At 41.2% G+C, this 14828-nt stretch overlaps 1 protein-coding gene across 3 annotated transcripts in view; it reads left to right on the forward strand.

The window, feature by feature from the left end:
* The window catches only part of TBX15 (T-box transcription factor 15), a 103808-nt gene that overhangs the window by 43929 nt on the left and 45051 nt on the right, over positions 1–14828 (forward strand). For 2 of the 3 annotated variants that reach the window (XM_058716049.1, XM_058716047.1), the window contains exon 2: positions 13094–13307. In XM_058716049.1, the coding sequence (XP_058572032.1) occupies positions 13094–13307 (214 nt within the window). Of the gene's footprint in view, positions 1–815; positions 1090–13093; positions 13308–14828 lie in introns of those variants that run through there. The other variant, XM_058716050.1, reaches the window with a different exon arrangement.

Consider the following 14828-nt stretch of genomic DNA (forward strand, 5'->3'; position numbering starts at 1 on the left):
GACAGGGTAGCTCCATGGGACTCTGGTCAGGGACACTGGTGCAGAGAGTTGAGGGTCAATAGGGAAGAAGCCTTTCTTTCTCCTGTGCTCTAGCAGAGTTGAGGACTAGACCCACTCCGTGTGCAGTAACCCTCAGAACGGACAGCCTGCTCTGTTAGTGTTACACAATTATCAGTCTGCCTGTGTGGGTGGGGATTACACTGAAGTGTAAATAAGAGTTGTTTTTTGTTTGTTTGTTTCTTTTAACCACTGAACGGGAATAACTTACAATTTTTTTTGGACTCCAGTAAGCTACTTTCAAGACAGACATAGAGGCTGCCAAGAAGCTGAAATGAATTATTATGTACTGTCCCCCAAGAAGTCAAGGGTGCTAGTCAGCCTTTCCCTGTTCCCTGACAATATCTGGTAGATTCTGTGCACTCCCAAGATGTAATTCCAGGGAAATTTATCTTTGTAAGAATAGTCCACGGACAGAGCACTAAACCCCTTTTCTGAAAGATTTTTTCATTCTCTCTTTTCTCTAACATGGCTTACAAACTTTGTAAGAAGTCTGGATTTTTAAAATAGCACGATTTAATAGCATTGATGGAGGTTGGGTCTCTGAGACAGACCTCCATCAGAAGGGTACCCTCCTGAGGAGGAAACAGGCCATTAGGAAAGTCATTTTGACCCCCATTCCCTGGAGGGAATCACAGACCCAGGTGCTCAGGAAATCTCCTGTCACTCTGAGATGGGCCGGGACACGGTGCCATGTCCGAAGCTTCTAAATACAGTTCAGGCTGGGTCATCATGACAGATGCTGAACTGGCACCCCCACGGGCTTTGCAGTGGGAGCTCTGACGGCTTAAATGCCACGGCCCCTGGGCTCCAGGCCCTCCTGGGCTGGGACGGGGAGAGGCCCTGCAGAGCCTTATGGGGAGGAGGGCAGGAGCAACTTTGGCAAGGAAATCCCGCTGCCTCGACGACACCACCACTCTTTCAGAAAGCAACAGGCACCCGGCGACACACCAGCTATTTTAGAAGCTGTCAGATTCTGAATTGCTGACATACTTGGAGGACGCTGTCTCTTCAAGAGTCATTCTGACCGAGGTAGGTAGGCCTGGGGGAAAGCAGAGGCATGTTGTATGTAGCCAAGGTGTTGGCTGAGGAACAAGTGGAGTTCAGTGATCTGGGCAAGGTGACTAAAGGAGTCAGTAATGGAGTTAGGAATAACATGTTGACTTTGGGATTCCCAAATCAGCCGTTACGCAGAGGACAGTGTTAGGCAATCTCTTACCTTGCCCCACCCTCTTCTCGGCCGTCACCAGAAATCTGCCTGGGGTGAGCATCCTTTGACAACTCATTCTCTTCTGGAGAGGGCTTTGGAGGGAGAAAAGAAGACCAGAGAAGACAAGAGGGGGGCTTTTCCTGGAGGGCTCCGGGGACTTGGGATGGGAGGATGGGATTCCAAGTGTTGTAAGCATCTCCAGCTGGGGTTGGTGAATTGTAAATATAAAGACGCTGTTGTGAACATGATTAATCCAGGGTGCTCCTTTCCCCCTCAGCACTTGCCCTGCAGCCCAAAAGTGGATTCTTTTCTCTTGTCAAGGCATTTGGCTTTAGGATTTCTGAAGATCGTGTGGCCTGGTGGATGAGTTCAAGCTTTGGAGTAAGACACCGGTCCTTTTCTTTTCTCTGGTATTTCTGTGCAGGTTACCTTGGCTGAGTCTCAGTGATAGGGTTGTAGGGCACAGCTCTCAGACCTCATCCTTATGCTCCCTGGGAGACTCCCTCAGGCTCTAGATCTTTTCTACCTCCTCCGTGTGTATTTTCCTTAGCCTGAGACAGAGGGAGAGTGCTCTTGACAAGGGTGTTACTTTGGAGTCAAGGTACGCTGCAGCTTCCCTGCTCTTTCTTGTGTTTTCCCCTTCTCATGGAACAGTGCCCTTGGACTGCTTCTCTAGCCAAGGTTGACCTTTCTGCTTCTCTGCTCAAGGCTAGAGTTTGCTTCTCCAGCCCCATTTCCTTACTGAGGGTCCAGCATACATCTTTGCCCCGTGGTATTCCCTGTTGTCTCTTCTTTCAGATTCTGGTCATTTCCCTTTTCTACAGCGTGGCAGCCATTGTGGACCAGGAGGGCATCACACAAGCAGACCCACACAAAAGCACGCTTTCTTCGCTGATATTTTCACTGTTTCTTTGCCTTCCTTCCTTCTGCTTTTCCATCATGTCTTCTAACACTATTCAGTTTTGGTAGTTTCTGCTCCAGGCCCTGAATTACTTTCTTCACCATGTGATCTTTTCCTGTTTCACATTTTACATTTTCTTTATTAGGATTTGCTTTTCTCCATTTGAGAGAATACAAATCTTCTTTCTCTCTCTCAGATATGGACAGGGAATAATTGGGGAAAGATCTAACCCTTGTGGTCACTCCCCTTCCCAAATGATGGAAGGAACTAACATTTAATATACTCCTGCTGTGTGCCAGAAGCTTTACTGAGAGTTATTGGCACCTCTATTTTAGATGAGGAAATTGGCCTAGAAAGGTTAAGTCGCTTGCTCAAAGTCATACATCTGGGTCTATGTGATTCTGGGGTTTTTTTGAAAAATTTTAATGTTTATTTATTTGAGAGAGCAAGAGACAGAGCATGAGCAGGGGAGGAGCAGAGAGGAGACACAGAATCTGAAGCAAGCTCCAGGCTCTGAGCTGTTAGCACAGGCTCTCACCGGCTTCAGGTCAGACCTTGTCAATCAGTTCAACACAACTCAGTCATGGAAGGAAAAGTGGGTGGGGTTCCAATAGTTTAGGTTCTATGTAGAGGTGACCCTGTTGGGATTTCACTGGGAGCATGGCATTTAATGAGGACACCTCATTATCAGAGATATATTGGTCTCCTGAAGAAGATGAGGAAATGAATAGCATTCGAGATTCTTCATCTCACCTTCCGTCTACTGTCACTTGCCTTGCTAAACATACAACATGTCATCTATTCCTTTATTCAATAAAAACCAACATTTTCTGAGTGCCTAGTAGGTGCCAGGCACTGTCCCAGGTGCTGAGGATACAAGTTCTAAAGCAGATGTGGTTTGAATCACTTGCCGTTTTCTAAGCTGTCTGGGAGACGTTACTGCCATGCTTCCCTTTTCCTGGAAGATCCTTCTCCTCCTTTCTTCTTATCTTGCAGACATCTTTTCATTAGGCCAGGAAAAAAAAGACCACTGGGCTAGAAGGGGTTCTTCTCACCTCTAAACTTCCAGAGCATTTTGTTGAAACTACTCTTCGATGTAGTGCATGAAAGTTAGCATTTATCTATCTCCTTTACTATTGATAAGGTATTTACATAAACATACATACATACTTGGTTAGTGATTCATAAAACTTTCACATAGTAGGTATTACTACTGTGATACAGTACCTAGTGTATCACAAATGATAAAACTAAGGCTTCAAGAGGTTAAGTGACTTGTTCAAGATTAGACCGTTAGAAAGGAAGAGGTGAACTTTAGAACTCAGTCTTTTGAAATCCACATTCCAATCCCCAATGTGCTGTGTGCCCTATTGGATTTTGACTGTTCTACTTTTATTGGATTGTTTATTGTACTGTCCTGTCTCCTAAGTGATTTTGTAAGTTCCTGAAAACATAGATCGTATCTTAGTCAATTTTGTGCCCCCTCTTAGTACCTAGCACATTGCTAGGTCCAACTAGTTAATAAGTAATTATTTACTGAATAAATAAATGATTTATTGAATGGATGGATTTAGAAGATTATTGGGGAGATTGTTATATACTTGCTGGCCGTGTAGCTCTCTTATATTCATTAAACAGGATGGTTCTGTATGTTTGGCATGATACATTGGGTTTTCAACTTAGTGTAGCTGGTGGTCTCTTGTGTATAATTTGAAGGGAATTTCATCTTCCTGGCTGTCCACAAATGTCTAACCTACTTACGTGTTTGAAATTGCCATCTCCAAGGGCACTGTTTCTGGAAGTCAGAGCTAAATTATACTTACTGCTTGGAAATTGGCTGCTTACTCCTTCCCTGTTAGTGTATTAGCATGAATTTGTTTACTTGTGCTCAGGGGGAATATCCTAACAAGGTAGAAGGCAAGGGCCTTCTTCTAGGGCCTTTGGGGGAAGGCCTCCTTCTCACTTCATGGAAATGTAAAGACCACTATGACAGATGTCTGATGGTGCTATGGCAGTGGCCAGGGTGGTGGTGGGAGGTTCAAAGTAGTTGTGGTTGCAAACAGCAAACAAGCATTGGCTTGGGGATGAGCTGATGTGTTACTTCACTCAGAAAAAAAAATGCCAAGAGCCTCAAGGCGGGGCCTGTGTTGACAGCTGCTGGCCCAAAATTGACTGGTAAATCTTGAAGACCACCCAGTCAATTAAGATCAACTTTTGGAGGACCTCTGGTAGAAGAGGTATTTAGACTGAATATTGCCATGTGGCTTGTAACCAGTTTTTTATTATTTCTCTCATGCGTTTTCTGGGCTTTCCATTGGGAATATTTTGTGAACCAAAAGCCAATCTGAAAAATTTTAATTCTGTAGGAAGAATTAAATAAAATATTTGGAATTAGGACTCTTCTGGAAAATCCAAGACCCATATTTGTCTTTATTTTTTCTTGGTCTTCCTGATTAACTTGCTCATTGGTATCTAATCTTATATGTTAATTTGATACTTTCTTGTTTATAAATGCTTTCACATACATTGTTACCTACCAGATGAATTCTCCTCAAATACAGATATCCATTTAGGATTATCAAAACTTTTGGGCTATGAACTATGACCTGAGTTAAGCCTAAATTAACCAAATTCTGCACAAGTAGGAACTCCCTCAGCTGCTTTTTTCTTGTCTGTCAATACTGTCATTACATATTTCTCAAAGTCCAAACATTTTCCAAGTACCTCCTAATGTTGTTTTGTTTATGGTCTAGGCCAGAATGAAAGTGACTTGACATTGACAGTGATCTTCAGTGAACTTTCACCTTTGGATGTTTTCCCCAGGGTGGGTACTGGGGACAGGAAGTGAAATACAACAAAAGGGGGCCTTGTGTGCTTGTACTTAAACTTATTAAATAATGTTAAGTTGGGGCAGACACCTCAAATATTCCTGAATGCAACTGTCCCACTACTGAGAAAGGAAAATTCCTGTCTGACTTTGGCTTGAATTTTCTCCTCTCCCGAAAGAACTGACAATGTCTTAGTTTCCATAGACTTGTCTTCTGACTGAGCAGCCTGAACATTAGCTCCGCATTTCCAAGTTCAGCGTGAGCAGCACCTAGCTCTGTAGGCCTCATTCTGAAAATGGGGAAATCTTATACGGTGGACAGAATGTCAACTCTAGTGTCAGTCTAACTCAAATCCCACGATGACACCTATTATATAATGTGTGTCTCTCAATCTTGCCAAGCCTCAGTTTCCTCATTTGTAAAGTGGCAACAGTATTGCTTACTTCATAGAGTTTTCTACGAAGATTGCATGGGATGATGTATACGAAGTGTCTAGTGTAATGCTTATAACCTCTTCCCTTTTTGCGCCCACCTTCAAAGTACGCTGGAGCATTAGAGGCTGAACCTTTAATGACATTGAGCCTTCGTCTGATCAAAGAAATAAATATAAAAGTTACTGCTGCCACTTCTTTGCAAAGCCTCTTTAAAAGACTGAGTTCTCAGGGATGACTTTGGGTCCTTGCCTCTGGTTCTGTGTACCACTGGGTGAGATGCTGGTTGTCAGGTGGAGAGTGCTTTAGGCAGCTGAGAGATAATGTGCTTTTGGTCTCCTTAATTGGCTTATTGGCATGGGAATCGCAGGCTTCAGGTTACCTCCTCCTTTTCCCAAATAGAACTTGGAGGGCATGGAGAGCTCAGAGACTTCATTCCATCACTAAAGTCATCTAACAGGCTTGTTTGAGTGTTTGCTATCATCATAATTTTAGTTTAATCCAACCTGGGTTATAGTTCATTCCCTTGAAGCTCTGGACTGGGTATCAAATTTGGGGTCAGTCCGTACTCGGGTCAGTGCCAAATGCTTTGCTTCTGCCATATTTAGAATTACTCTGTGAAAAATTTCGTCACCAGATTTTGCTAAGCTACCTGATAAAATCTGACATCGCAGAACCAACTTCAACGGCACAGGTCCTCTAGAAATAAGAATTTACTTGAGCATGGTACAGTGGGTGCTGCCTGTCCTGGTATGAATGAATGAGAGCCCTTGGATGGCTGTGGGAGTCTTGGTTTTGGAGACTTCAAGACTTAGGAAATAGACCAAGGAGTGGCTGCCCCACCAATATCAGATAGGATGTACCACTCAATGTAGTCGTGTCCCACTTATTGGCAGAAAAAAAATGATTGTTTGATTATCATCTGGGTTGTGTCTTTCTCCTTTGTTTCAAACTATTTTCTTCTTTGGACTAAAATATGATAGCTGAAGTCCAGGCTTATGGAAGTGGCACTGTACATCTAATCTCAGAACATTCTGGATCTCTTATCTGACTTATAGCAGTCTTCTGTGACCCATCTTCCACCATGAAAACAGGCTATTCTACCTCATTCATATAGAAGATGTAGCAAAGCATTAAACTCAGCTTGTAGAATTCATAATCTGGAAGGGGAGACAGATATCATCACTTTCATTTGAAAGAAGACTTTGGAATAAAGAAAACAAAGTCTAAGCTCCATATTATGACACCCAAGTTTCTTCTGGAATATAAACTCCATGTGGCCAGAGATTTTTTCCCCTGATGTGTCAAGAATCTAGAAGAGTGACTGGCACATAGTAAATGTTAAATAAATAGTCATTTATTTGAGTTTGAGTTGAGCCTGACTTTCCACCTTTATCTCTTATCTCACCTCCCCTCTTCTCTTATGTATTTTAAGCTCTGGCCATATCAGTGTGCTTGTAATTCTCCAAAAATGACAAGTCCTTACTCGTGCTATTCCACCTACCTTAAATTCCATCTCCATGGTTTCTTTGTGTGCTTATATTGAACTTATATTTCAAGTCTATTCTCAAATATCACCTTGTGAAGTCTTTTTGATCCTAAATTATTGACTTGCTTGCTTTTCTTTTTTTTTTTTAGAGATACAAGTATGTTTTCTTTTTTCTTTTTTCTTTTTTTTTTAATATGTGAAATTTATTGTCAAACTGGTTTCCATACAACACCCAGTGCTCATCCCAAAAGGTGCCCTCCTCAATACCCATCACCCACCCCCCATCAACCCTCAGTTTGTTCTCAGTTTTTAAGAGTCTCTTATGCTTTGGCTCTCTCCCACTCTGACCTCTTTTTTTTTTTCCTTCCCCTCCCCCATGGGTTTCTGTTAAGTTTCTCAGGATCCACATAAGAGTGAAAACATATGGTATCTGTCTTTCTCTGTATGGCTTATTTCACTTAGCATCACACTCTCCAGTTCCATCCACTTTGCTACAAAAGGCCATATTTCATTCTTTCTCATTGCCACGTAGTACTCCATTGTGTATATAAACCATTTGCTTGCTTTTCAAAGCTCCTGGATTCCTTACTCCCATATTTGTTGGGCTGCCTATCAGTCAGTCTTTAACAGTTTGTGTGTCCTTCGCATCAGATTGTGAGCTCCTTCGGAGCTTATCTGTCTTGGTCCATTAATATATAACCTGATCTATGCAAAGCAGAAATGTCTGGTGAAATAAAAGCAGAATTAAATATAGACTCATATGCCTGAAATCCTTAGAAAATAGAGCTGATGTGATCTGGATTTTGGTGTCAATAATATATAAGATGGAGATCATAATAATAGCTTTTAGATTTGTTTCATTAAATTTGTTATATAAAGTCTTAGCAGAGCACCAGATGCATAGTAAATGTGCAATAGATGTTGACCGTTAACTCTTTGGTGGGATAGTTCTTGTGGGCTTATATTCATCTCACTGTCAAAAGTCACTGGCATTGTTATCAATAGAATCATTAGTTTCTGTTTTATAATAAGGATATAACTATAATTTTATAAGCAGGAGGGTATCTCCCGCCAGCTCCTAATAGTAAAAATAAGGAAATAGTAACAGATAAAGGTAAGTGAATAGTAAAGATAAGGCATTTCAGCCTCCCTGAAATGAAGTGACTTTCCAAGACCCCACTCATGGTAAGTGTGGAGCCCCAGGAATAAATGTGCTCTGTTCATTGTACTAATGAAATGTTCCCCCAAATTATTAGTTAAGTGGAGATGAAAATCACCTGGAAGATTGTGAAATATGTTTTAATAATGTCTGGTTTTGATATTAAGTCAAAATGCACACGAGTGAGGCATTTTCTACATATGTCAATCAACTCAACTTATCATGGTTGAGTTGCTGTTGTTTGACCTGGTGGTCTTTAAGCTGCACTACTAATCCATCCATGATTCATTAGACTTAAAAGGGACTTTGTAGCACCTCTAATTAAATGTGCATGTGCTGTGCTAAAACGATTAAGGAATATGAGGGTCAGAATAGTCATGTGACTTGCTAGGATCAAACATATTAAGCCATTTCATTTGTAAGGATGGTTACAATAGTTGAGGGTTGTTACAGAATCACTGGCTGTTTTGGCCGGGGTTGAACCTAATATCTTGGGAGAGAACTGGTCATTGGATCAGAAGGCAGAAGACCTCCTTTCTAGGCTATGTTCATTTTAATTTTTCTTAGTCTCAATTCCCCCATCTATATAATGGGCATAAGAATAAGCCATTTCTACCTCATCAAATGGAAGGATGTATTAAATAATGTGTAAAATGTAAATTAAGAAACTATTTTATTATTGCTATTATTTTGCATGCATTGAGAATTGAACTTGTTGTAAGCTAAACTCAATTTTCTTTTTCTTTCTTTCTTTTCTGAAAACTTTTATTTTTATTTATTTATTTTTTTAATTTAAATTTTAGTTAGTTAACATACAGTGCAGTATTGGTTTCAGGAGTTGAATTCTGTGATTCAACAAGTGCTCTCCTTAGTACCTATCACCCATCTAGCCCATCTCCCACCCACCTTCTTCTTTCAACCCACAGTTCGTTCTCTATCAAGAGCCTCTTGCGATTTGTTTCCCTAAACTCAACTTGCTATAAGAACTTAGTGTTGCAATGTCCATTTTATCAACATGAAGCAGGTCAGAGAGAGAAAGCAAGTGACACTATGAGCTGATGGTTAGAATCTCTTTTTCAGGGAATTTTTTTGGATGATAATAGATAATGTTAGTTAGACTATATGAATCAGATGATGTTCTCCAGTGACTTGTAACTGGCTTCATGAAATTTCCCAAAGACTGTTTTAGCTTCCTTAGTCAGGTATAACATTATCATTTATGTTCCTGATTGGCTGAAACTTCCCTTGTTAAAATACTATCCACAACAAACATCTGATGGCCAAGAAGTCTTTCCAGGTCATGCAAACGCATTCCTAATGGTTATTTTTTGAAGGCAGGAAGTCACAAATTGCCGAGTATTAAAAAAAAAAAAAGCTTGAAAACACAGAGGTGTTTTCTGATTGTATTTTTTCTTTTTTTATTAAATTTTTTTTCAATGTTTTTTATTTATTTTTGGGACAGAGAGAGACAGAGCATGAATGGGGGAGGGGCAGAGAGAGAGGGAGACACAGAATCGGTAACAGGCTCCAGGCTCCGAGCCATCAGCCTAGAGCCTGACGCGGGGCTCGAACTCACGGACTGCGAGATCGTGACCTGGCTGAAGTCGGACGCTTAACCGACTGAGCCACCCAGGCGCCCCTCTGATTGTATTTTTGAATACATGACCCTATTTGACTGAAATAACCTGTTCTGCATTTCTTATAATCATGATTTAGTTAACTTGAGTATACATTCTGATTAATAGCTAAAGTAACTGATCTGGTTAGCCTAAAGATTTTATATAGCTATGATTTAGCAAAGTATTTTCCAAAGGATTAAATTTTATTTTTACGTAAGGTGTTGATCTTGACTCCGAGTTTCCTATTTTAAGAGTATTATAGGGTAGCTTAATTTATGTTATTGAAAATGTGAGCTGGTGCCTCTATTCTGTATATAAAAGTCACTTGGGCTCTATTTTGTGAGGGAGTGAGAATTCAGGAACACAGAGTATTTCCAGGAAACAAATAAATGTATCTGAAAATGCTCCTCATGGGCATATACTGCCTATGCCTCCACATCTTGTCCATTTCTTTTCTAGTAAGCATGAGTTTCCCAGGGCTGTTCTAGCCCTAGCAAATCCCTCTCTTTTCTGGATTCCTAGGAGACATCAAAGCAGTACGTAACGGTGTGGAAAACTGCGTGGTAGTAAATACTACCTTGGTCTCTTGGTCTCTTGGTCTCTGTTTGTGAATGCACTCAGTTTCCACTTGTACTGTAAATACCTTTAGGAGGAGCCCCACTCCGTACTTTGGTATTTTCCAGAATCTAGCACAGTGCCAGGCACATAGTAAGCACCCAATAAACACATAATTAATCAACACTAACTGGGAAACTTCTCAAGGTCTGGGATTCTGTTTCAAATTATCTACATGGTACCTCATATAGGGCCACATGCTGATAGGTGCTTATTGATTGATTTGATTGAAACTATAAACAGAGTACCCACTGAATTTTTTAACTTCTGTGATAATCTGAGCCCTTAGCCTTTTTCCTCATTCCACTTGTCTTGCCCAAGCAGTTTTCATTTTATGCTTCTAATTGAGGTTGCCTGAGTTATCACTGAAAGTTACATTAGAAGAGATTCTGACATTCTTTAAGTCATTAGAGGGTGAAGAGATTATGAAATTTTCAGCTCAGTCCTTCTAAATACATGATAAGGAAATAGGTCCATTGTAGTTAAGTGACTCGTTCAAGGTGACTCATTAGTGTGTTTAATGTTACACTTTGAGCTCCCATTTTATTCCAGATGACATAGGGAGATAAGAGCAGAATCTCTGGTTTCCTAATTCTCCAGCCATAGTCCCCATTCCAATCCCAGACCCCACTGTCGTCATTAAAAAGTTATCGTGTAATGCAGTGATCTTTTTCCCTCCCCTCCCTCTTCCTAAACACTCATTAGAGAAATCACACGTCCAAAACCTCCCCACTTTTTCATAATTTTTGCACATTGTGGTAAGGGGGATTTCATACCCCTTTGTTCCCAAAGGTAGGACAAGACTTTTTTTTGTTTGTTTTTTTAATTCTTGCTTTGAGAAGGTTTTTAAAGTTCACAATACTTGTGATAAGTGAGGAGCTCTTGGCTTATCACAGAAACAGTGGGATGTGGGAATCTGTGACTCAGGGGATCTGAATTACTGTGTGTGGCCGCGTGTGTGAGACCATGCCACGGCTCTGCAGCGGAAAGGCATATAGAAGCAGGCTGGGACAGAGATTTGTCACTCAGCAGCGGCTCTCATCTTAGACAAGAAGCTCCATTTTTCTGTGCTTGAAGGGGACCAAAATTAGCCCCTGTGTGGCTCCAAGTATAACATTATGTGCTTAGGCACACAAAACCTAGATATAAAACTTTTTTTTTTTCCTCTCTTCTCGTGAAGATGGTGACTTTACTAGTGAGTGATGAGAGGTAAACTAGTTTTGGGGCAGACTTTCCTGTGGCCAGAGCTTGGTTCAGTTCTGCAGTTCCCTGAATGTCTTCAGAAGTGAAGGGTGATGAACTGAGGAGGATGGAGAGAAATGGCACTTTGCTCCCTGTGGGTGCCAGCAGTGCTGTGGGAGACTCTTGCCAGGAGTGGTGCCTGGGTGTGAGAGAGGAACACACCAGGGCTAGAAGGAAAGAAAAGGGAAGGTCTCATGGGAGGGGTTTTCACAAGCCTAGAAACCTGCTACGGGTAAGTGAGGATGGCCACAAGATGGTCTGACTTTCTGTCCCGTCTTTCTTCATCCTGCTCACGTTGAGGACTGATGCCCAGGAGGCCTTGACCTTTGACATCAATGAACAGTCAGTTGTCAGCCTAAGACACTGCTGTTTCCGGCCTCTACTCATGTATGTATTTATTTACAGGGGAAGCAGTCAGAATCCTAGATGGTAAGGGTGGGTTGGAGAAAGAGGTTCCCAAGGCTTAGCTTGCAGTATTTGACCTAAGGAGATTGCACCATCTGAGTTTGGAAAGTCTTAGGAGACAAGCTTCTTGGCATTGGGCCTTTAAAGCTTTAAAAATTGTAGGAAATCCCCTGGTAAATCTGACTCCAGCCTTCTCCATCAGTCTTCATGCCCCCCCACCCCCTCCCACCCGCCCCCAGCCCCTTCGTTGAGTACAGAAGACACAGGAAGAAAGGACCATCTGGCACAGCATGCCAGCTTTTTATTTGGTTGCTCTCAATCCTACCTTCCTGTTTGGATCACCCCTCCCCTCTGCTCATACTTCAGAAACCAATCAAGGTGTCTCCTGAACTCATTTATTCCCTTTGTTTCCACCGCCTTCTTGGGTAACTTTTTCCATATGCTTATATCCTTGCCTTACAACAGACTTTTTTTTTTTTTTTCATTTTTCATTCAAAATGGCCTGATTGGACTCTTAGGAAAAACCATTTACTCAAATATATGACCAAGTGCTTCTAAAAGCCTCAAAAAACTTTTACTTTTGATGACCAAGATATATAAATAAGAGGAAAAAATGCTGTGTTTAAAAATAACTGACTGGTGGGCAATGATGCCGAGTGGTATGAAATTAAAGAACACGTTACTGTTGGCATTGAACACCCCCCTCCAAGTGAAATTGTCTAGATTTGGAGCTGTGTGGTCTCTAATTATTATTATTATTTTTTTTTAATTTGGCATTTATGTATTACGTTGTCCCAGTTTGGCTTCAGTGCCTTCACCATGCTGTCATTGGTACTCTTTACATTGCCTGTTGTGGACTAGTTTTCTTCAGCTGTTGCTAAAACTTACTAAAATGCCAGATGTCATGTTGGAAACACGAAACCTAAAAGATGGTCGTAAATCACAAAAACAAACCATAAAAAAAAATAATAAAATACGCCGAGTGCTGTGCTCTGGAGCTTCCCAGCTTTAAGTCTCCTTTTGTTCAGGCCCCCCCACCCCCACTCCATGCCCCCCATCCAACCTCCCATCTTTTAGGGTGATGGGCGGGGAGTAGCTCTGAAGTTTCTCACCTAAGACTTGCTTGTTTATTTGCAGATTCCGAGCAGAGCACCGGTTCAGACTCTGAGGTGCTCACTGAGCGGACTTCCTGCTCTTTTGACACTCACACTGACCTGGGCCCTGGTGCTGCAGGCCCTGTGCCTGCCGCCATGTCTTCCATGGAAGAGATTCAGGTGGAGCTGCAATGTGCTGACCTATGGAAGCGGTTCCATGACATTGGAACTGAGATGATCATCACCAAAGCAGGCAGGTAAGGACACGTTCCTTTGCACGACCAGCTTCCAGGAATGGAGAAAAAAAGTAGGAGCCATTACATTTTTCTTTCCCATTATTTGTGGTAGGTAGCATTGGTGAAACCAAAGCAACTTGTACTCACTTTTCTGCATGTGGACATCTTGGTAAAGTGATCTTGTGTTTACTGTGATTTTGCTCTTTTCCTCCGAGGGCCATTCCAACCTCTGATGCTCACAAACATTTTCTGCCTACAAATGTATTTCAGCTCACACCAGAGATCCGTGGTACATAAGGGCCAAACAGTAGATTTCCAAAGCAAGTATTATGTCACCATCCAATGTTTTCAAGAGAAAAAGTTTGCTCCCCAAACAACAGCTTGCATTTTCTAAGGCATTTAAAACAGCCAGATGTTTTTGTAAGAATTTTTTGGTAAGAACTGGGCTTGGTACACGTCTGCGCCCTGCTTATTGATCCATGTGTTTTATTGTTGGCTTAAAATTATTACAGAACTTTAATGGTGACCCCATGGAAACTTTTGCAAAACTATTTGTGTAGAATGACAGATGTTTTTATACAATTCTTTATTATTTTTTTAATGTTTATTTTTTGAAAGAGAGAGAGACATGGCATGAGCTGAGGAGGGGCAGAGAGAGAGGGACACAGAATCCAGAACATGCTCCAGGCTCCGAGCCGTGAGCAGAGAGCCCGATGCGGGGCTTGAACTCATGAACCATGAGATTGTGACCTGAGCTGAAGTCAGATGCTCAACCAACTGAGCCACCCAGGTGCCCCGAATGATATAAGTTTTTAAAATACAGTTTCTCTTAAAATAAACACTTTTTATTAAGCTTATTCCTTCATTGGCATCTTTCAGTTTTCCATAGTTAGATATCTGTTTTGTGCTGGATACTCAACATATATTATGTTATTTAGACCTATTATAGTCCCATACATGGATGGGGATTAAAAGGCTTAAAGAAGTTAATTAACTTGACTAAGGTCACACGGGTAGTAAAGGGCGGCCCCAGAATTCCACATAAATCTGTCTGGTTCTAAAAACAATGTTCTTAACTATTTATAATTCTGCACTGTTAAGAAATGGTTGTAATTTTTGCCCCTTGGATTAAAACAAAATGATTTAAATAAAAATAAATTTAGACTAAGTTTTTGAGTATATAGGAATAGTTAATTAAAGTTAAAACAATTATGCTGCTTTCATATTTTCAAAGCCAGTCTACATAGTCTCACATCCTGGGGACCAAAAAGAGCCACCCAGCTGATCATAAGCTGTCATGCGAACATCGACATTTGAAGTAAAAGAATATTTGAATGCATATAGAGAAACCTTCCAATTCAACAAGACACCACAAAAACATGAGGTCAAACTGAACCTTAAGTCTTGTTCATTTTGTTTCTCCTTTTTTTTTTTTTTAATTTTTTTTTCAACGTTTTTTATTTATTTTTGGGGCAGAGAGAAACAGAGCATGAACGGGGGAGGGGCAGAGAGAGAGAGGGAGACACAGAATCGGAAACAGGC

This window comes from Neofelis nebulosa, chromosome 2, assembly GCF_028018385.1.
Source record: "Neofelis nebulosa isolate mNeoNeb1 chromosome 2, mNeoNeb1.pri, whole genome shotgun sequence".
Taxonomy (NCBI): Eukaryota; Metazoa; Chordata; class Mammalia; order Carnivora; family Felidae; genus Neofelis; species Neofelis nebulosa.